Source organism: Rattus norvegicus, chromosome 5, assembly GCF_036323735.1.
Source record: "Rattus norvegicus strain BN/NHsdMcwi chromosome 5, GRCr8, whole genome shotgun sequence".
NCBI lineage: Eukaryota > Metazoa > Chordata > Mammalia > Rodentia > Muridae > Rattus > Rattus norvegicus.
Window position 1 is genome coordinate 165,702,766 of NC_086023.1, and position 22,732 is coordinate 165,725,497.

Here is a 22,732-nt window from a genome sequence, read left to right on the forward strand (position 1 = left end):
GTCATACACCAGGGCTACATCCTCTCAGCTTCCTCAAAAAGTACTCTTCTAAGGCTTATCTTTTGTCTGGGGGAGAGCTTCAGGGACAGACCGGATAAGTTTCAAATGATTAGAGTGTCAGCAGTTGCTCTGGGTCCTTAGCTCTGAGTCTGAGAAAGACAGCTCTCAAAAGGCTTGACTACTCCATCAGCACCGATCCTGAACTCTCGACTTCTGATCCTGTTGGGTAACTTGATATCAATGGTCTGAATATCTAGGCTTACCAGACAGTCGTCTCTGTCACCCCTGGGATACTGGGAAGGTGGGCTGGTATCACACAGTTAGTCATACAGCAGTGACCTCCGTGAATCAGAGCACTGCGAACGAGTCTGAAAGGGGCGTAATCCTATTGTTTATTGAAAAGTCATGAGCTTGCAATAGTGTTACAGCAGCTGATAAATATGATCGAAAGGTCAGCTGGTGATTGCTTAAGACTGAGTCAAATCTGTGAGCCCCAGTTGGGGAGGAGGCTCAGGACGCCCAGTTCCGCTCACTCTGTAACTGAGACCCCACTCCCACATCTTGTACATCATGGGTTCTGCTGATAGGGTTTGCTTACTTCTCTAACCTTCGGAAAATGATAAGGATGGATCGTTAGGGAACGAGTCTTCACAGAATTGTTTTTTCTGACATTGGTTTGAGGTCTGGGTAGAGATGCCTTGGACAGTTGGGGCCCACAGGAAAGAATCCTGCCACTCTTTAAAGGGTACAGGGTCCCTGTCTTCCCTGAGGCCCCTTGGAATAAGACCAGCGTAGTGTAAACCCCAACACCGCTGTTCACACGATGTGTGTCCTTGACCAAGACACTTAACCTACAGAGATTCAGTTCGTTTGAAGTTGATTTTGTGTGCATGGCTGTGTGTGTAAACGTGAACGTGGGCACAAGCGTAGCGCCGCGTGCCTGTGGAGGTCAGGACAACCTCGGGCACTGGTCCTCACCTTCCACCTCGTTTAAGACTAGGCTTTCTTGCTCACTGCTACATACACCAGGCTAGCTGGTCTGGGCATGTTATCGTACTCAGAGGTTACAACTTGTGTTCCAGTTTAGGTCTGGCCACCCGTCCTCAATAAAGCCAGTTAATGGAGCCAAATTAAAAGTGGAAAGCAGGAAAAAAAAAGATATATTTGGTGTGGTCACACTGGGAAGAGGGGCGGAGAGATCTCGTAAACTCCACAAATTCATCCGTGCAGTCATGAAGGGAGGTAGAGGCCATGCCCATCTAAGCACTTACGGTCAAAACATGGCTGTCCTGTCATTGTCTGGGCCTCATTCGCATCCCGTAGGGAGGTCTGAGTTCTTAGAACTGTGTGAAATCTTTCTGGGAGACAAGTTCCCCCTCTGGCCGGAGTCCTTTCTTCTGCCAGCATGAGATTCCTGGGGAAATTCCCATTTCTTTGGGGTCCATTGTTTCGATAGTCTGACAGTCAGAATGAGAGATACAAGTGTCTCTCTGGAATATTTTTGTTTCTGCCAGGCCCATTACAGGAGCTTCTGGGGATTCTCCAGCCCACACCTGCCTCCCCCACGATCTGAGAAGTATGAATATTTAAGTGAGATTATAGATGATCACTGCCACAGCTTCCTTAATATGGGTGTTTGGAATTTTAACTCAGACCTTCACGGTTGTGGGGTGCACTTTACCCAGCCCAAGAGATTCGGTTTTGTTATCCATAGAACTGCTCTGTGTTCCCCAGGGCTTGGAGAGGCTTGTTCGTATATACGTATGTTCGATCATTTAACAAACATGAAGTAAAAAGATCTTGAGGAGTTTAAAGAGTCCCAAGGATTTGTGAGACCAATCCATGACACAAAAGTGTTATGAGTGCTACCAAGACAGAGAGAACAAACACTGACTGGGGTATATTAGTACATGTAGACCATCCCTGCTGAAGTCAGAGCTCACTCACAAAGTAAAACTAGGCTCTATTCGGCCTGTGTGGGTGTGCTGGTGCGGGATCACGTTGTTGAACAGTGACACCTGCTGGCAAGACATGAGATTGCAGCATAGCAATATCAAACATTCAGAGAAAAGGTTCAGTAACTGTACCGGGCTTTAAGTGGTACCCAGGCTTGAAAGGAGCTCTTAAGACTCTCTGAGAAGACGTTAACAGAGAGATGGTCGTTCTGTGGCATGAAGCTCAGTTGTTAGACTAACATAGACCTGGTCTTGCTGGCATGTATCTGTAAACCCGGCACTTGGGAGGTAGAGGCAGGAAGATCTGAAGTTCAAGGTTAAAATCCTTTACATACTGAGTTCAAGACCAGCTTGGGCTACATGAGATCCCAAGAGATGCGGATAAAGGGAGAGGGTGGAATCTTGAGACAACAGTCATTGCAATGTGGTTTTTGTTTGTTTTTCAGGGTGTAGTTGTTTTTATTTTATATCAATGAGTGTTTTGCCTACATGTACACAAGCATGCTGTACACGAGTGCCTGGTGCTGGTAGAGGCCAGAAGAAGGTGCCAGATCCCCTGGAACTGGGAATTATGAATAGCTGTGAGCTGTCGTGTGGGTCCTGAGAGTTGAACCCAGAGCCTCCGAGAGAGCAGCCAGTGCTCTTAGGCACAAAGCCACCTCTCTAGCGCCCCCTGCAATATTTTCTGATCCTTTTCGAGTAAAATAATAGCCAATAATAGCTGGGATGCTGGTGCCCCTGTCAGCTTGCCACTAGTAATTTTTGCCCGTCTTTCAGGGCATTTTCCCCATGGCGCATCTTTACCAGAACAGTAAATCTTTATTTAAACACTATAAGCAAATGCTTTTGAGAGTATTTCTTCCTTCGGTCTCTCAGTATTTTTTTTTTAAGTTAAAATTTGAGGATCTTAATGAACATAGATTGAGCTCTTCTCTTTTTTCCTTCTCTACGGTATTTTAACCCACTGAGTCGAGTTGGTGCCTCCTGCTACAGTGTGGACTGATCATGTTGGTTGGCTTATTCTTATACAGGGCTCGTGCAGGAACCACAGCCGCAGGAAGGTCATGGGCAGGGCAGCCATGCATGTCCACAAGACAGCATCCGACAGCTCTCCTCCCCACTCTCCAGCTCTTAAACCTTTCTGTTCCCTCTTGAGGATGGCCATAAGCCTTGGGCAACGTGCATTCGGGGAGGGGCTAGTATAGACGTCCTGAGGGTGTCCAATAGGATTCGGACAACGTGTATAGGGGGGAGGGGCAAATACCGACGTTCCGTTAGGGCTAGCACTCAACAGTCAATTCTTCTCGGCACTTTAGCCCATTCTGAGTCTCTTCAGTAACTGCCGCCCGTGCTGCCCATACTGAAAGAAGATCTCTGGCCACGGCTGAGAGCAGACTGTTGTGGGTATAAGTGTAAATAGTTTCTTCTCCAGTCTCCACCACAGAGCTTGCTGTGTTTGGTAGTCGTCTCAATCACGAGTCCAGACCCACAGACCCGAACCTTCTGTTTCATCCTCACATCCATCAGGGCTCAGTTTCCCCATTCATTTAGCATAAGCATTTACCGGGCATGAGCCGTGTGCCCCCGCTGCATGCTGGGAGTTTGTTCCCACAAAGATGGGTGGAAGATGAAACTGAGTTAGCTCCTCCTGGCCTGCCTCACACCACAAGCCTCAACCCCACACTACCTACCTGTCACCTTTGCTATGTCCTTCCTGTGTAATACATCATGGAAGTAAGAGTGTAGCCCGCCTGGTCCCTGTGCCCCCAAACCCTGTGAATATTGTCGTGTTTAGTAACAAGATCTCGGGCTGGGGATTTAGCTAGGTTGGCAGACCACTTGCCCAGCATGCATGAAGCCCTGGGCTCAATCCCCAGCACGGCATAAAACTTGGTTTGGTGGTATAATCCAAACACTTGGGAGGTAAAGGCAGGGGGGCCAGAAGCTCAAGGTCATTCTCAGCTACGTAGCAAGTTGGAGACCAACTTGGGAGACCAAGGGATGGGTTGGGGATGGGGATCTTTGCAGCTCTAAAATGACATCACACTGGCCTCAGGTGGGATTTGATCCAATGGTGAAGGAGCACAGAAGAGAAGGCCTATCTGGATGCAGACTGACAGAACAGAAAACCCTGGAAAAAAAAGAGAGGCAGAGCTGGGCATGGTGGCACTCCCCTGAAACTCCAGCACACAGGGGGCCGAGGCGGGCGTGTGAGGCCAGCCTGAACTACACAGAGAGCCTGGTAAACAAGACCAAAGTAAACGAGAGGCAAAGAGGTGGGCTAAAGTGACCCACAAGCCAAAGAAAACCAAAACTGCCCATAGCCCTGAAGGTTGGGCCTGGTAAGGAAGGGGGATTTCCTATAGCCTGAGACACCTTCGTCTTGACTTTGGCCCTGACTGAAAACAAATATGTACTCCTCACCCCTCAGCTGCCTGGTACCTGGCTGTTCACCCTCTTCTGTTTGGGAACTCGGCCCTTCCGATCATCAGCATCCCAGTCAGCGAGATAAACGGTCTCTGCAAAGTAAATCCCACTGTCCCACTCTGTCACTAAGACAGAGCTCAAGGGGTAGCCAGGAGGGCTCAGGACACACATGGTGGAGGGAGAGAACAGATTCCCTCAGTGTCTCTCTCTCTCTCTCTCTCTCTCTCTCTCTCTCTCTCTCTCTCTCTCACACACACACACACACACACACACGATATTTTTTTTTTCTTTTTTCTTTTTTTTTTTTTTTCGGAGCTGGGGACCGAACCCAGGGCCTTGCGCTTGCTAGGCAAGCGCTCTACCACTGAGCTAAATCCCCAACCCCGCACACGATATTTTTAAAACAGAGTCCCAAAGCCTGACCACATCTACAAGGCCCTCAACAGGCTGCCTTCTGCCCCTCTGCACCTGGCACCCTCTTCCCACCTCTCCTGGCTTCGCCAGTCTCCTCCCTCCATGCTTTACCTCCTCAACCCCCTGCTTCCTCCTCCATGACTGTGCCACAGGCCCCTCTCCAGAAGCTTCTCCTCAGGGGTTGGGGATTTAGCTCAGTGGTAGAGCGCTTGCCTAGCAAGTGCAAGGCCCTGGGTTCGGCCCTCAGCTCCAAAAACAAAACAAAACAAAACAAAACAAAAAAAAAAGGCTCACCTGGATCCTTGACACATAGCAACGCAAAGCCGGTGACTTTAAAGAGCAATTATTTATCCCCACTCGCATTTGCTGCGTGGCTGGGGATGAGCTGGTTCTCCTGGCCTTGGGTTCCAGGGCCGTCTGAGCCTGGCTCATAGTTGAGCAACCCAGTGTATGCACCCCGGGACCCGAGCTGAGAGGGAGACAAACGCACTGGAAGGAGAACCCATAGCTTGTGTGCCCTTGAAGTCTCTGCTCCCCTCTCTTCAGGAGCAAAGGAAGTCACAAGGACAAGGGACCAAGACTCTCCAGTAGACGGAATGAGAGAACAGTATTTCCTTAATAATCTCATTCCCCACTGTCCTCAACTAGTACTGGATGAAGACATGAAGACCTCCGTTTGGATGGAACCAGTGGAGTCAAATAAAGGGATAACACGGAGAAGGATGGAAAGGAGGAACCAGAGAGCGCCGCCAATGTGGCCTGTTCCATGCCTGAGGTGGCTTCTGGGCTGTGGCTGGCATAGAGAAAGCCTTGAGTCCCCAAGTTCAAAGAAAACAACAGAAAACCTCATACTAATCCTCACCCAAGCCTTCTGGTGTAGAGAGCAAACAAAGCATGGGTGAAATTAACGCCTTGTGTAGCTACTAGCTAAGCTACTAAAACACAGCTTGGATTTGAACCCGTGCAACCTGGCTCCAGAGTCAGCACCTGTACTGGGAATCTTTCTCACCGCTGTGATGACAAGACCCGAGGAAAGGTCGGTGTGGGCTCAAGGTTTCAGCCGCTCTCGGGCGGGGAAGGCACGGTGGTAAACACAGGTCAGCCCCTGGCTAGCAAGAGTGCGAGACAGAGGCCATCTTGGAGGGACAAGAAGCAGAGAGCTGAGGCCAGGAGCAGAAGATAGGGACACTAGTCCCATTTACCACCTGGCTCTAAGAACACAAACGTTCCATTGGCAACAGCCTTCATTGTCCTGATAATAATGCAAATCAAACGATCTACTTATTTATTATATACACAGTGTTCTGCATATAGATCTGCATGTCAGAAGAGGCCATCAGATCTCATTACAGATGGCTATGAGCCACCAAGGGTGGCTGGGAATTGAACTCAGGACCTCTGGAAGAGCAATCAGTGCTCTCAACCTCTGAATCATCTCTCCAGCCTTATGATGCAAACCAAGAAAGCCAACTTCAGCAACTCCTTCCCCCAGAGGTGGCCCCAGAGTTGGCCCACTGTGCATTATGCTGTAGGTGCCACCAGCCCTGCATGGGCCTCTTTCTGATCTTCCCCCTAAACACTGACCACGGAGTTAGCTCCAATCGGGATAAAGGCATTGTCGAGGTTCAGAACTGAGAAGGGCTCCCAACTGCCACAGGTCCCTGATTGGTCCTTCCCCCAAGAAAAGGCCCTTGAACCCAAGGTCTCTCCTGCCGCTAGGCAGAGCTCATAACTCATGGGCTACGGCTTCCCAGCTCTCACCGGTACCTCAGGAGGTCAGATATCCCTGGTCACGGGTCCTGTAAGCACACTGGTATGCCCTGCCCCTTCCATTGTCACAGGTTCCTCCAATCCTGGACTCTCATCTGTGCCATGGGGATGCCCTGGGCTTTGAAATAGGGCCCATCTGCATACATAATGCTTGGGGACATTGGGCAAGTCAAACACCAGTCTACCCTGTGTCATCCCTCCAGCTCTCAGGAGTGCACGAACCCCTATCACAACTCACCCCGCCCCACCCCCTCCATCTCCGAGCCAAGTCTGGCTGAAGTCACAGGCGCCCACCCAGAACTCAGAGGTGGAGGCCTGATGTGGATGGAGCTGAAGGACCTTTCTATTTAAAGGGAAAACACAAGGCAATATTTTTAGGTGCCAACTACGTGGTGTGTTGTGTGGCTTAGCAGTGGCTGACCCATCTGCAGCACGGGCTGTACAGAGGAGGGAGGAGGAAGAAGAGGCGAGCTGGCACCTTCTGTCTCTGAATGGCTCAGGAGAGACTCTGACTTCTGGTTTTAAGATGTCATCTGTTATTTTTTCCTGTTTAACTGGTGGGTTTGCCTGGAGCCCTAGGAAAAAACTCTCAGGAAATTGGTGGCAATCTGAACCTAGTTCCTCTGGACTCTGGGTCCCTGACACTAGACCACCCAGGATCTGGAATGTACCAGGAGTGGGCTGAGCCTTTTCCGGGAGCTGCTTTAGGAAGCCGCTCTCTGCAGCTGGTGCCTGGGGCCAGGGCTGGCTCCAGGATGTTAGCCTATGCTCCCCAGGTCTGGGTTCCACAGGGCTCCTGCTCTGGGCCAGGGCCAATGGCACAAAGGGGAAACAGCTATTCTACCTAGCTAGGCAAGGATATGAGAGCTACATTTAAGGCTGGCAATAAGTTGGGCCTCCCTTAATAGATCTGGTGGAGGAGGTGGTCTGTGCCATTGTGGCCAGGCTGGGTCTTAAACCTGCTCCCACAAGCCAGCTCTGCTGTGAGAGCGCTCCCCGAAGGCGCTGCCGGGCCTTTCAGAGGGCTTCAGTCCCAGCCACGTACAGTGGTTCACACCCCTAATCCCAACACCTGGAAAGAGGAGACAGGAGAATCAGGAGTTCAGTGCCAGCTTCACAGCAGGTTTGAGGCCAGCCTGGACTACATGAGACACCATCTCAAAAAACCAAAGACAGAAGAGAGCCAGCCAGATGGATAAAAAAAAAAAAACCACTGCAGATCTGAGTTCAGTGCCCAGAAACCACAGTGGGGACAGAGCTCCCGATAGCTGTCCTCTGACCAAGGTAGGCATGCTGTGACATGCTTGTTCACAAACAGGGGTGGGGGTGGGAGGAAGAATGGATAACGTATTAAAAGGAGAATAAGTGGGTGCCTCAGTCTTTCCAAGTAGGTCCTACTGAATCCGAGAATGCCTGGTTGCTAGACCATGGCTAGACCATGGCAACTGCCAAGGCTGGAAAGGCTGCCTCAGCTGCTGCAGCTTGCCGGGGCGAGAGGGGGGCCAGGCCAGGCCCTGGGGATGACTGACCCCTGTAGCTGTCTCCAGTCTGACTGGCCCTCAGCTGGGAGTTGGTGTCTCTTGAGGAGCTCCCTCTACCTGACTGCACACAGCTGTGGCTCCCTAGTATTCAGGGCTGTGGTTGCCTGGGACCTCGCCTGACTCCTGCAGACTGGGAATCCCGGGCCTGTTCTCTGTCTTGCTATGCACTTTGTCCCAGGACCAAGCACAGTGCCTGGCACACAGTATGTGTGGGGCAGTGTGATGTAGCCTGGTCCTCGGTTGAGCAAAAGACTCTGAAGCCCCGGGAGCAGACGAAGCTCCTACTGTCCCTTCAGGGTCCCAGGGGACCAGGCAACCCTTCTTTGCTCCACACCTGTGGGACCACACAAAATCACCTTGTGGCATTTACTGATCTCTTTATCTGTGGCCCTGGCTCAGTGGAAGTCTTTCCTAATTCTTACTGTCCCCATCAGAAGTGCCCAGAGCCCTCCTGTACCCCATCCTAAATTCTCCGGGCTTCCATATGAAGTCCTAGCTTTGTGCTTCCTTTCTGGAAAGCAGACTTAACTATCCCAGTTCACAGAGGAGGAAACCAAAGTTCATAATGGTGACATGATGGACACCCCCACACCCCCGTGGCATTCACTGCTAAGTAGTGGAGCTGGGATTTGAACTCAGATCTTTCGTGTTTGGATTATTTTCTTTTTTTTTTTTTTTTTTTTTTTTTTTTTTCTGGAGATGGGGACCAAACTCAGGGCCTTGTGCTTGCTAGGCAAGCGCTCTACCATTGAGCTAAATCCTCAACCCTCGTGTTTGGATTCTTAAAAGGCACTGCTGTCTTCTCAACAGGCTGAGAATGGCTGGGCCCCACATCCTTGCTCCCTGCTTCCTCCAGAGAGGGTGGAAAGTGTGTCACAGGCAAAGCCGATACTCCCCTGTGGACCTCGGAGGAGGTTTGAAAGGAAATCACTGTTGGCAGGAGCCAAAGAAGGGTTGTGTGGGCAGAGTGCCAGCATGAGCCGGTCCGGCACGGAGCAAGCCCATGGGAAGGAAATGTGTGTGGGCAGGGCAGCATGGTGGTCCCGCCTGTAGGCCTGACTCACTCTCTGAGTGTTCAAGGCACACCAGGCAGGGCGTATAGCAAGGAACGGCAGGCCCTTGCTCCTAAACGGAGAGACGTGTCACAGTGTGGCATAGGAAGGGAGAACCTGGTCAACTTCGTCATAGCCAGGGACCCAGTGACTGCCACTGTGCCTGAATTACTGAATGGAGGAATGAATGAAAAGAACGAGTGAACGTACGGTGTGTTGGAGTGCATATCACCCACCCCAGAATTTCCCAGCATTTCCCAGCATTCCCCAGCATTCCCAAAGCAGATATACTGGCTGGACACCCGATGGAAGCAAGCCACACCATAAACATTGGCAAACACATCTGTATCTTTGCACAGTGTCAAAATAGATTCAATCAGTCCTCCTGACGGCTGACCCATCTTTCAGCCCCAAAGAGAAGAAACAAAGGAGCCAGGCTAGAGGGGTACGGGGTGGGGGCGGGGAGGCACGCAAAACGGCCCGAGGGTCCACCTCAGAGTCAAGTTGAGCTGCAGAGGATCGGACTGCAGGTATAGGGCAAGAAAGGACAGAGGGAGCAACTTGGTGACCAGCAGCTTAAGCAGACAGACTCAAGCCATAGGGACTGGTCTGAACTGGAGCCCTGGGCACAGTAGGGAGTTCTCTGCCTGTCAGTCTCTTGACATAAGAGGCCAGATAACAGGACAATGGGACCAGCCATCTCCGTGTTAAGTGCCTTCCTCACCATGGAGCCCCAGGTGGGTGTCATTGTCCCCTCATGCTGTGATGTGTTCAAGTTCTCGGGCCTGGTTTCTCTGATGTGGTTTTAATAATTCTTCTTCTTCTTCTTCTTCTTCTTCTTCTTCTTCTTCTTCTTCTTCTTCTTCTTCTTCTTCTTCTTCTTCTTCCTCCTCCTCCTCCTCCTCCTCCTCCTCCTCCTTTTTCTTCTTCTTCTACTTCTTCTTTGTTGCCATCATCATCATCACCACCACCACCACCACCACCACCACCACCACCACCACCACCACCACCACCATCATCATCTGCGTTTGCAGAGATCAGAGTAGAGCTTTTTGGGGTCAGTTCTCTCTCTCCATGAGTTCCAGAGAGGAAACGTAAAGCTACCAGGATGGGCACTGAGCCATCTTGCCAAGCCTGATAACGGTTTTAGGTTTGAATCCCACATGCAGCTCTAGCTTCGTTTAGGGCAAAAGTAATTTCCGTCCACTCCTGGGTATGGTTTTTGCTCTGGAAGATGGTGCCCCATCCCCTATACCTTCGTGTCTCCAAGTCTATGGGGAGGCCCAGTCTGAGAGGACAGGACAGCCTTGGCTGTTTGTCCTCTCTTAGTATCGGTAGGTAGCCCAAGTCACAAACCGGGGACCATCTTTGCCTTATGGGTCTCCCATCTGAGACATGCTGCTTCTGCCTGTCTGCTGGAAAAGTCCATCTTCCACCCTAGTCCTCTCTCCTGGCAGGGATTTTCAGGACACTACCCATCACTTCCTCCTCCTGGGGGGCCAACAGCTGGTTTTGGGGCCCCCGTACCACTGGTCTTCTTAAGACAGAATTCGAATTCTGTGTCTCTGTTTCTGGGGATATAGCTCAGTTGGTTGAATGCTTGCCCAACACGATCGAAGCTTGAGGCTTTGATCCTCAACACTGCGCAAGCCAGATGTGGTCGTCCTGCATGTGACCTCAGCACTCCAAAAGTGGTGAGTTCAAGGCCAGCCTGAGATGCATGAGCCACTGTCTCAAGAAAACAATAACAACAAACTTGTTTTTTCTGTACCCGGGTACACACACAGACCTGGGTTTAATCCCCACCCTGCAAAAATTTTATATATATATGCGCTAAAAATAATATGGATATGAGGAATCCTAAGTCCCCAATATTGTCCTGAGCTGGGGATGTGTCTCTGTGGGAAAGCACTGGCCTCAACTATTCTCTTCAGTGTTGTCTGCTTCACTATCCAGGGGGTTTTCCTTAAGAGTGAAAAAAATCCAGTTCAAAGAACTGGAAAGAAGCTGATGGATTGGTTTGCAGGCAGGGGAAGGCGTGGGTGGAGCCTTGGGCAGAGCCTTGGGCACCACAGGCTGGCTGGAACCTCAGGCTCTGTCTGCTGGGCTTCCTTCTCTGGGACCAGCAATGGGGGGAGGAAAGAGACCCTACTGCCTGCCCTGCTTGAGGCACAGGCTCAGCTTTTAGTCAAAACGTGAAACTCATTTGCTCTCAAATTCAGGTAGAAGGTATCAGAGGACTGTGGGCGAGTCTTCTAGCTTTTGTCACATGGTGGGTGCCATGGTGGGTGCCAGTGTTGTGATCCTCCTATACTCCTCTCTGAAGACCCAAAGGAAAGGGCTAGGCAGGGGATGATACCTCCAACCCTGGTCAGGGCCAAGGCCACATTGTGTGACGACCATGTTGAGACAGGATGGAGGGGAAGCTACTGGGCAGGGCACCTACAGAGGACCTAAGCTGCCGGCTGCTGCCCCCTCTTCCTGGGTATCATGGCCAGGGGATAAGGTCAGATATAACCAGCCCAGTGCAGCTGGCCTCCCTGTTGAGAAGGGCTCAGAGCTGGAACCAGGGAAGGGATGGGACGTTCGAAATTCCCCGACATAAGGTTTCTCTTCCTATCCTTATCACTGTCTCCTTCTCTCCCTCTCTTCCTCCACAGGCCTGTGTAGCCACCACAGCACACGAAGTCATAATGCTTACAAGAAATCAAAGAAGAGAGTGGAGAGGCTGTGGCAGCCTTGAGATTTTTCGAAGCCCCAGAAGGCATTTCAGCATTTGGCCTCAGAGACCAAAGGAAGCATCGAACTCTGGAGGAGGACTTGCTTAATGATTTGAGGTCAGTCCTTGGGACTCACAGGGTGGAAGGAGAGAACCAAGTTCCCATGTTGTCTTCTGACATGTGTGCCTTCATACACACACACACACACACACACACACACACACACACGGAAAGTTCAGCACGTGCATGCACACACACATACATATCACACACACACACACAAACATGCACACACACACACACACACACACACACACACACACACACACACACACACACGGTCTCTGTGAGTTCAAGGACAGATAGGACTTCATAAAGAGACCCTATGGAAAAAGCAAAAGGAAACGAAAAAGGGAAGCAATAAAGACTAAACAATGCAAAGGCCACCCATGTTTCTGTCTCGGCAGAACTGATGCCATGGAAATGGCTCTACCACCAAAATTAATCTCCACAGCCGTCGGAGGCTCAGACGTCCTGTGCTCTCCACTAAGAATTCGGGAACCTGGAATGGCAAAGGCCGTTCCTTCCAAGGAACGGATGTGTAACTCGTCGTCTGACCAGGGAGCGACGTGGTTAACAGCCTGGAGACCTCTGCACTGTCTGTGTGATCGAGACCACACTAGATCCTTTTCCCAGGCCCTTACCATGATAGTAACTCTATAGAACCCCATCTTTGTCAAAGGTGTCACACCTACTCTGCCAAGAGTTTTGGTGTGGTCATGTCTGATCTCTATTGAACGTCCTTTGTTCCTCAGTGAGATGTACTCTCTGTTGTACATACAGACAAGTTAACTGTCACCAGAAAGGTTTTCACCAAACTGTGCTGTGCTTAAATGTGCCTTTAAAAAAAAAACCTACATAGGGTCAGATTCCTGAATTTGAACCAACACTGGCTATTTAGTGGCATTAAATTGGACGGCCCTTTTACTTCCCGAGGACTGTCACTCCTGGCAGTGCAGGCTGCAGAGACCTCTGCAGATACTCAATGCGATACTCACCAAGACTCTGCCAACATTAGCTGCCTGTTTGCTTTGAGACAGGGTCCCTGTACGTAGCCCTGGCTATCCTGGAACTTACTATAGAGATCAGGCTAACCTCAAACTCACAGAGAAAAGAGCATGGCTGGCTGTGTCAGGACACTGAACAGACTTGAAGATGCAAATATAAAGTCCCAAAGGCAGGGGATCCTAATTTTTGACAATGGAGGCAAAAACATGTCGTGCGTATGGGGGGGAGGGGTGGTGTGAGGGAGATACCCTATTGAAGTCTATTTTAAAAAGAGAAATCTGACACCAAACGTTGAAAATGTTGGGGGGGGGATTTTACTCACTGCTGGAGAACAAATTAATGTACCCATTATGGAAATCAGTTTGGAGGCTCCCCAACAAGTTAAAATGTTGGGGGGGGAATTTTACTCACTGCTGGAGAACAAATTAATGTACCCATTATGGAAATCAGTTTGGAGGCTCCCCAACAAGTTAAATGCGGAACTGCCTGTGATCCAGACCCGGGCATTTCTTTCTTTTTTTTTTTTCTGGAGCTGGGGACCGAACCCAGGGCCTTGTGCTTCCTAGGCAAGCGCTCTACCACTGAGCTAAATCCCCAGCCCGACCCAGGCATTTCAAAGCTCTCCTCCACACTCCTCCACAAAAATGTTTGCAAGCTCATGTTTACTGTTACTCTCTTCACGAGAGCAAGGAAAGGGAATCGACTTAGATGCCCACCAACAGATGAGTGGGTAGTGTGGTATGTTTACACGCCGGAATACTATTCCAAAGATTTGTTCTTTAAATGAAGTTGTGAGATTTATGGGGGTCAGATGGACCCAGAAAGTATGTTACTACCCAAGGTGCCCCTAAGACAGAAAAGAAAACCTGGAACACACGGTCGCCATCATATTCTGAGTGTAGCCTGCTCTGTGTGCAGGTAAATGGTAGCAGGCGCCAATACAGACATAGTCTAAAGCTATAAAAGGAGATGGAGGAAATATTGGTGATGAGGAGGGATGAAATATAAGCCAAGCACACACGAGTCATGAGAGGGATTTTTTGTTTGTTTCGAGTCTATCGTGGTTGCTTTTCCTGGTGGATATGTAAATTCAACAGTTCTGAGTAACATTTCTGCATTCCAAAAGAATAACAATTTTAAAAATGTATATGAACATGCCTGTGCCTATGTGTGTGCCTATGCGTGAGTGTGTGTATGTGTACCTGTGAGTGTGTGTGTGTGCCTGTGTGCCTATGAGTGTGTGTCTATATGAATGTGTGTGCCTATGTGTGTACCTGTGTGTGTGTGTGTGCGCCTGTGTGTGTGCCTGTATGTGTGTGTGCCTCTGTGTATGCCTGTGTGTATGTACCTGTGTATGAATGTATGTGCCTGTGTGTGAATGTTTGTGCCTGTGTGTGCGAGTGTGTGCTGTATGTGTGCGCCTCTGTGTGTATGTGCCTCTGTGAGTGTGTGTGTGTGTGTGTATATAGGTGCCCTAGAGGGCAGAAGAGGACCACCCTCCTCCCAGGGGACATTAGCCTGTGTCAAGTTGACAGGTACAAACCAGCAGGCTCTTTTTTTTTTTTTTTTTTTTTTTTTTTCCGGAGCTGGGGACCGAACCCAGGGCCTTGCGCTTACTAGGCAAGCGCTCTACCACTGAGCTAAATCCCCAACCCCCAGCAGGTTCTTTTTGCTCCATGTCCCCTCCCCTGACCACACTAGCCACACTCAAAAGCCACTTCACTCCAAAGGAAGGAACTTGGATTTTGGCAAGTAAACAACTTTATTGCTTAAAAAAATAGATGTTATATTTGACATACATAACAGAGAAAAACCACAAAGGGTCTCAGAAAGCTTTAAAAGGCACTTGTTCTGAACATATTTCATTCCCTGGGACAGCTCCATAAGATCAGGGGAGACTTCCCTGGGCAGGGGACCCCACGTTTTAGCCATACAGCGGTGGTGCACACCTTTAATCCCGTACTCCGCAGGCAGAGGCCGTTTCAAGGTCATGCTGGTCTGCAGAGTAAGTTCCAGGAAAGCCAGGGCTACACAGAGAAACCCTGTCCCAAACAACCAAAAAAAAAAACAAAACAGAAAACAAACAAAAAGCCCACGTTCTTGCTCCTGAGCCATTATCTGCTGCCATCCCCACCTGACGAAAGCCTAGGCTCCCAAGTCCAGGCTGTGGACAGAAGGTAAGGACACCCAGCTCATCACCCTGACCCAGCCTCTCCGCAGTTCCGGCTTGACCCTCTGTGATGGTTGGAAGTCTGTCCGCGGCCTCCTGCGCAGGGGCTGGGTTGCCAGCTGGTTGGCTCTGGAGCACTGACTGCATCCTGACGTCACTGCCACACTAATTCCTTGCTGGTTTCATAATGTGAGTGTTCTCAGAGGTGACGGAGGTGGTCAGCCTTCATTGGAGAAAGCAGGTCCCTGCCAGCAAGGCTTCTGAAGTTTTGTCCCTTGCTCCTTCCCTGCCTGTTTTATCCCACTTCCGGGTCACCATGCTCCTGCCCTGACTTTCGGCCTTGATTCCGGCCCACAAACAACACAGACAAGTGACCTTGGGCTAAAATGAATCATGGGCTAAAATAAATCCTTCCTCCTTTGTTTTTCTCTAGTGTGTCACAGAGACTGAGGAGTTTCTGGGAAGCAGGCTCCTCACTCAGGCATGGCGGGGCAGAAGCAGCCCTGCTGACTACTGGAGTCCATTTAGCCCGCTCTCCCAAGTGGACACACCCAGGAAGAGCCAGCGGTGCCAGACCACGAGAGAAGAGAGAAACAGCGTGGGTGTTCTCACGCCCAACTAACCAGGCCCTTACCTTTTCTACTCACGGTGCTTTTTTCTTTTTTTAAAAACTAGGGTCTCAATTATCTTAGGTTGGCTTGTTATCGCTATGTAGCCAAGGATAGCCTTATATTTCCAAGTGCTAGGGTTACAGGTGTGTGCCACCATTCGCAGTTTATGTGGCACTGGGAATGCAACCCGGGGCTTTGTGCACGTTAGGGATGCACTTTTATCAGTTGAGCTACATTCCCATGATGCATCTCAACTGTTGACATTTCGTCTAGGCTCCGCCCCACAGTTGCCTGGCAACAGCCAGGCGTGCCTGACTCGCCATAAAAAGGGGCTGCTGCTCCCTCCTCACTCTCTTGCTCCCTTATTCTCTTCCCCTTCTTTCCCCACTCCCCTCCCATGTGCTCATAGCCGGCCTCCCCTCTTCCCCCCCCCCTCTCTGCCTTTCTCCCTCTCTACTCCCTCATCGACTCTCCCCATTCCCTAAATAAACTCAATTCCATAATACTGTCCTGTGGCTGGTACCTCAGGGGGAGGGATGCCTCAGCGCGGGCCTGCAGTGGCGTCCCCTTTCCCCACACCACCCCTCCACCAAACATATCCCTGGCTTCTCTTTATAAAATGCAACAATAACCAGCCCATCTAGACCTCTGTGAGGCCTAGCCAAGGACCACCCTGACACACGTGGTGTCTATGTGCACCTGCACCCTGACACACATGGTGTCTATGTGCATCCACACTCTCAGTGCAAACTGCCAGCTGCTCACATAGTCTCACCAGCATCTGGCAAATACAAGTATTGCCACTCAGCAGAAAGGCACAGAAAAGAGACATAGACCTCGTTTAAAACAAGCCATCGAAGCAACACAGGGCTTTAACAAATTCACCCTTGAGGTCAAAGAATGAATACCAGTGTCATTAATCTGAGGTCCTGTCCATGGTCACACACAGACATTGGACACCCTCTGGGACCTGCGAATAAACACACTCCCAATCTTGATCGGCTGGAGTTACAAAACACCCAAGCCACCACCGTCCGCGTGGCTTGCTAGATCACAGGGAAGCATCTTCGGGTCCCTTGGCAGGATGTCTGGTGCTGGTGACAGAAGTGGTGAACTGACACCTTGCTCAGCTAGGAGCTAAGATCCTTGGGGTTCCTCACACCCACCTCTAGGTGTGAGAGCTTACAGTGGGTGTGAGGAGTTTGCAGAAGGCAGGGTTCGGTGTTCCTGGAAGACATCTGCCCCAAGCATCTTCCAGGAACATGCTCCTTCCAGGGGCCAAATCCTTGCATGGAATCCTCTGATACCTGGAGACCAGTTCTGCTCCAGAGTGGGACAAGCAGAGGCAGGGAAGCTTTCTTTCTAGAAAGCCCACATGACACAAAGGGCACACATGCAGCCAACTGAATGTCCTGCACCGGCAGACTGCACAGCTAAGCTACCGGTTGGTAGCTGCTGATGGGCTCCAGGTACACTTAGGCTGGGCCCCGTCAGGAACGAAACTCATCTTCAACTGGGCTCCCCCAACTACTGCAGTTAAAACGGGGCCCAGACAGAGCAGTGCAGAGCCACCTAACTGACTGCTGGCTCAGGTTGGGTTCTGACTAACCCCTGAGCGCCATCTTCCCCCACTGGCTGAGCTGCCAAACCAAGCCACGAGCACGGCTTTCAATACCAAGGTCCGGGGCCACAGCACGACCTTGGGGGCTGAGATGTTGGTGCAGAACCTGCTCCCGGAGAATGGGGAGCTGGGGAAGAAGAGAGAAGGCAGACGGACCTGTTTTCTCCAGTTCAGCCAGCAGTCTCGTGACCTGTGCAGCCCATGACACCTGGGGACAGCAGCTGGTTCGTTCCTCTGGACAGTCATTCCCAGGGCAGGCAGGTGCTGACCACTTCTGCCAACCCAGGTGCCCTCCTTTCAGCACCTGTGGCTCAGTCCCCACAGGTGGGTTTTCTACTCATGAACCAAGGCCTGCAGGGGCCCCAGCTGTTTTAGAGAAAAATGCAGCTGCAGATCCACTCCGAGGGGCCGCACACACTCTGCAGGAGACAGAAATCCAAAAACAGTTCCTGAAAACTAAATTCTAAGAAGTAGCCCCATTATGTTTTTCTGGAAGCTTCTCCATTCCCTTTTACACGGCACACCCCTGGCTCTCTGTCAGAGTCAGAGGAAGAAGGAAAACGGTCAGCAAAAGAAGACTGGGGAGATCAAGCCCCATCAAGAAGGTACCCGAGGGAGAGGTCTAAGATTTCAGTCCAAGTGGCAGGCAGCTCTGATTCCACTAATTTGGGGTGCAAAGGTGAGAAAAGAGTATTTTCTGCAGAATAATAGTAAATCATAAAAAAGCAAGGAATTAACAAGATGGGGCCACCTAAGGTGCAGTTAGCGGGAACATTTGTCCATGATAAGAAATCAGAATCCAGGGGTTAGAGATTTAGCTCAGTGGTAGAGCGCTTGCCTAGCAAACGCAAGGCCCTGGGTTCGGTCCCCAGCTCCGAAAAAAAGAATTAAAAAAAAAAATCAGAATCCAGCCCGCAACTCTCATGCAGAAGCCCTCACAAGCTTGTAGATGCTCTCTGGTGTGTCGTCCCAAGGAAGACAACTTCTGCCATTCACACGCATGCCTCTGCGTCCTTCCTGTGGTGGAATCATAGGCCTACCCAGGGAACCTGACTCACCCATTCGGAGGCCCTCACGGGTCCCCCTGGAAAAGACCGGGCTCTACAGGGTGCTGGGCTTGGGCTCTAGAATCTAACATAGATTCGGGCAGCCACTGGACATTTTTCCGGTTTCAAATCTTGGGTCACTGAAGTCACACCGTGCGGCACACTGGGCTGTCCACAGGACCCACAAGAGCCACCAGGCACGGTACAGGCTTTTGCTTCCACGGCTTCAACAAGAGAGTGAGCAGGGGTGCAGTTCGCAGATCCCACCAGGGGGCGGAGCCAGCCCAGGGTGAGGGCCTGCAAGGCCAGAGCTAAGCCCAAGCTGCAGGGGCCTCACTTCCCTGGGGGAGCCCGGAAGTGCCTTCAGGGAGGGAAGGCTGTGTCCCAGACACAAAGTGATCACATGTCCCCATTCCCTCAGGGACCTGGACACCTTGTCCACTCTTACCAGCCTGAGACCCCCCACTTTCAGACAGGCAGGAGGCTGTGTTCTCCACGGTGTTTAGGAACTCAATGTAAATGGTTTGCAAGCAACAATTTTTAAATGAAAAAAAAATTAAAAAAAAAAAGCTCTTAAGGCCGAGAAATCCTTCCTGAGACTCAAGACTCAGATTTATACACAGATGTGACTGATTGGTGGCATAAAGCACACTGCTTCCCGGGGATGATGATCCAGGTCTGAAGAGCAGCATCCTCCATGGTCCTGGCTCTGAGCATCACTCCTTCCTCACCCGGGGCAGAAGGGGGAAAGGCACGCACAGGTGCATGCCAAAGAACACGGACAATGTCCCCCGGCAACCTTTCCAATGCGATTTTATTAGTGCTTGCTTCCGGAAAGGAGATCTTTGGTATTTCCCCACACTGGCCTCCCCTGGGCAGACTCCCCACAGACAGAGGCGAGTCATTCTTCTGGGTAAGAACAGGACATTCTAGGCTGGGGCTGGGCAATGACTCACCGTTATTCAGAATGGTGACACAGAGCCTGTGCGCCCTCTCTGCTAAGGCATGCAAGACCCTTTCCTCTCTGATGTTGCAACTGCAGAAGGCTGAGTCCGTAAAGAACAGAGGAAAACGCACTGGGCCAAGAAGCCAGAGAGGCAGAGAGCGAAAAATAAACCCAAAGAAAAGACGTTTGGCACTAAACCCGCCTCCTGGGTGGAATGTGAGTGGTGGCACGTGGGCTCCCCCACGTGGCCAAAGGTGTAATTGCACCTGCAGCTACCTGCGTCCAAGCCTGACCAAAGCAGGCCAGGAAAGGACCCCAGGGCGTTCCTCTTTTCTGTCAGTCTGGGTCACAGGAGGCCAGAGTAAGCCGAATTTTAACGAGTACCTTTCCCACAGAGGGCCAGCTCAGGCCACACACTGCACGCATCTCTAGTGAAAGCAAGAATGTTTTTCCGCTGCCTGGGAGAAAGTGCAATCAATTAAAAGTAGAGAAACAAGATTTCCTGATGCTCCTCACCACAGGGAAACCCCTCTCTGGGAAAATTCTGGAAGACACTGAGACTCTGTGACTGACACACAGGTAACTGTGAGGAGGGGGCCACGACTAAGCAGGAGCCCGAAAGGAAAACTGTGTGCCCTCAGACGATTGCTTTGTATTGTTGGCTTTCTGTTGAAAAATAAAAATCCCGAAGCCCCGGAGGAGGCTGACATTAGGAGCTGCCTATAGTGTCCCCAGCAGCACCAGATTAGCGAGTAAGAAAGGTGGAGAACCTGGCAGGGGGGGTCAGCTGCCAGGCTTAAAGCCCCCGAGAGGTAGTGTGAAGAGAGCTAGCAGCAGCCTGCCCCGGTGCTGGGAATTGGCCACGTAAGTCCTAGAAAGAGGCAGTGAGCTGGAGTCACCCCCGACCCAGAAGCAGACAGAGCCATCCTGCCTATAGACCAGAGATGCCTGACAGCCCAGAGATGGCAGGACAGTTCTCGGTGGGAAAAGGGAGCCCTGGTCTCTAGATTCCGGGGGACCTTTGACATGGGAGTGTCTGTAGAGAGGGAGAGGCTGAGGGGTCAAGGGGAACACAGAGGGCAGTGAATGTCTGCCCAGAGCAGATAGAAGCTGCCTAGAGAAGGGCCAGACCTCAGCCAGATGCACAGAGGGATGAACGGATATCAGAAGAGGCAGGGAGCTCGGTGCAATCTCAGGATCGTGTCTACTCTTCCGGCCTGGCTCAGAGCAAGACCTTCACCAGGAGTCTCTGTACCCCCCTCCTCACCCATGCTGGCCCCTCTTCCCACAGAAACCAGTTCAAAGATCCTGGGCCAGTCTTGGCAGGCCTCTTTGGTTCTTTAGCATGGAGCCTTTTCCCAGTCTTACTGTGTGTTGTAGATACTGGTGTGGGACACCTAGAGGCCTTAGCCTCTCTCCTGCCTGGGTTTTGAGGCCTGGGCTCTACCTCGTTTCCACGTACAGACACCGTAATCCCAGGCACCAGTGGGTCCAGGAAGCTATCACAGTTTTGTCGTCCCTTCTCTGGGGCCTGACCCTGGTACCAGGCTCCGCACAGCTGAGGCACACTGGGCGGCTGAGAGTGACTAAGACCAGGATGACTCTGGTCATCCCAGGAAGGCCTCATAGTCCATGTACCAAACCAGCTGTCCAGAAAGAGGCACCACACCCGAGATGGGCCACTTCTTGGGCTCATGGCCCACGCGGCTCACCAGCGTGGTGATCTCACGTTTTGTCCTTCCCATGACCAGGACAGCTACCTTCTTGGCCCGGTTGATGAGGGGCAGGCTGAGGCTCATGCGTTGGTGTGGCCTGAATGGGCTCTCCGTGAGCACCACCAACTGGTCACCATCCAGCCCCCTGGGTGACTGTGGGAACAGAGAAGCCGTGTGCCCATCGGTGCCCATGCCTAGCAGCACCAGGTCAAAGCTGCTGTTGGCCACCAGGGCTGAGATCTCGCTGGCATAGGTCTGAGCCCCCTGGTCCTCCTCAGCACAGAGCCGCTGGTGCAGGTGCACCGGCATGGGGTGGATATTGTAGTAGGGCACCCTGACGTGCTGCAGCAGATGAGCCTGCAGACCCTGGAAGTTGGAGTCTGGATCTGACAGAGGGACACAACGCTCATCGACCAGCCAGAGGTGCGTGTAGGCCCAGGGGAAGCTGTAATGCCCCGTGGCCAGCTGCTGGAAGAGCGCTATGGGGCTCGAACCCCCTGACAGTGCCAGGTGGAACTTGCCGAAGCGCCTTACCGCCTGCACTGCGGCGGCTTCGATGTCATTGGCCAGCTTGGAGATCAGCTCCTCTGGCCAGGCAGTAATCAGTGGGCTCTTTCTATACTGGGCCCTAAGGACCTGGAAGTCGCTGGGCTTTGGCACTGACCCTAGTTCTGGCATCAGCACCTCTAGCTGCTGCTGGGAGAAGGTCAGCTGACCCCCGCTAAACTCGAAGTCTAGCAGATGGTCGTTCTCCGCGCCTCCTGGGTACAGGCGTGGGACTTCAAAGGACAGGCTGTCCAGCAACGGGGTCCAGAAGACCCAGGAGGCCAAGAGGTTCTCTGTGGTGATGAAGGACTCCTTGCGGCAGTGGAAGATGTGGGACAGGAGCGTGGAGTAGGCATCTTGCTCCCGCACGGGCCTATAGGCATAGTAATCGGACAGTGGGCGGCCAAAGAGGTGGAGCCCAGGCTGGTCCTGCACCCCCTTCCAGCTCTGAGCGGGTAGAGAGGGCTTGAACAGGTTCTTGCTGACCAGGATGGCAGGGTGGCCCAGCTCACCGTGTCCAATGTAGAAGACAATCTGCTGGGGCAGGCACCGGCTCCGTTCCGGCACCCAGTGTCTCTCGCCCTGGGTGCAGTACGCCCGATTCTTAAACAAGATCCGAACATAGCCCACTCTCTCGTCCAAGGCCTTGCCAGACATCAGGATGAAAGGGACGCCCTCCCAGCGCAGGTTGTCGATGTGGACAAGGACACCTGAGGTGGGGGAAAAGCAGACAGTGACATCACAGCCTGAGAGTGGGCTACGCAGCCCACCCTGCCCTGGGAGCCCCTCGGAGCCTCTTCATTGCTTCGCCTTCAGCCTCCGGCTGCCTCGTCTCAGGCAGGGCTGGACACAGCTTGCGGGGCTAATTCTCCAGTCAGAACACCGGCACTCTGAGGTCCCTCGGAGACCTGGTCCCTCCGGTCTAACTAGGCTTGGTGCCTGCCATGGGAAATCCTCTGGTGGGGCAGAAGGGTGGGAGGCGTGCTGGGCCTTGGCGAGTAAGGGAAGCGTCCTGAGGAAGGGCAGTTCCCTTGGTGTGAAGCCCCCAGGACGACAAAACTAGGGCAAGCCTGAGTGAAGGCCAGGTGGATGGGGAGGGGATGAAAGGGTCCGAGGGGTGGGAGTAACGG

The 22,732-nt window shown here is 51.8% G+C and overlaps 1 protein-coding gene and 1 long non-coding RNA gene across 6 annotated transcripts in view; both read right to left on the reverse strand.

The window, feature by feature from the left end:
• Window positions 1-1,130: 1,130 nt before the first annotated feature.
• On the reverse strand, window positions 1,131-5,010 carry LOC134487038 (uncharacterized). The gene is made up of 3 exons (XR_010066749.1): window positions 4,908-5,010; window positions 4,380-4,474; window positions 1,131-4,086 (listed from the first exon to the last, which is right to left on the reverse strand). It is a non-coding gene; the product is annotated as an uncharacterized LOC134487038 (long non-coding RNA).
• A 9,680-nt stretch (window positions 5,011-14,690) lies between these two features.
• H6pd (hexose-6-phosphate dehydrogenase (glucose 1-dehydrogenase)) overlaps window positions 14,691-22,732 on the reverse strand; it is a 35,703-nt gene continuing 27,661 nt past the window's right edge. For 4 of the 5 annotated variants that reach the window (XM_039109705.2, XM_006239460.5, XM_006239459.5 and 1 more), the window contains one exon: window positions 14,691-22,312. In XM_039109705.2, coding sequence (XP_038965633.1) covers window positions 20,949-22,312 — 1,364 coding nt within the window. In that variant the 3' untranslated portion in view covers window positions 14,691-20,948. The remainder of the gene's footprint in view (window positions 22,313-22,732) is intronic. The other variant, NM_001106698.1, reaches the window with a different exon arrangement.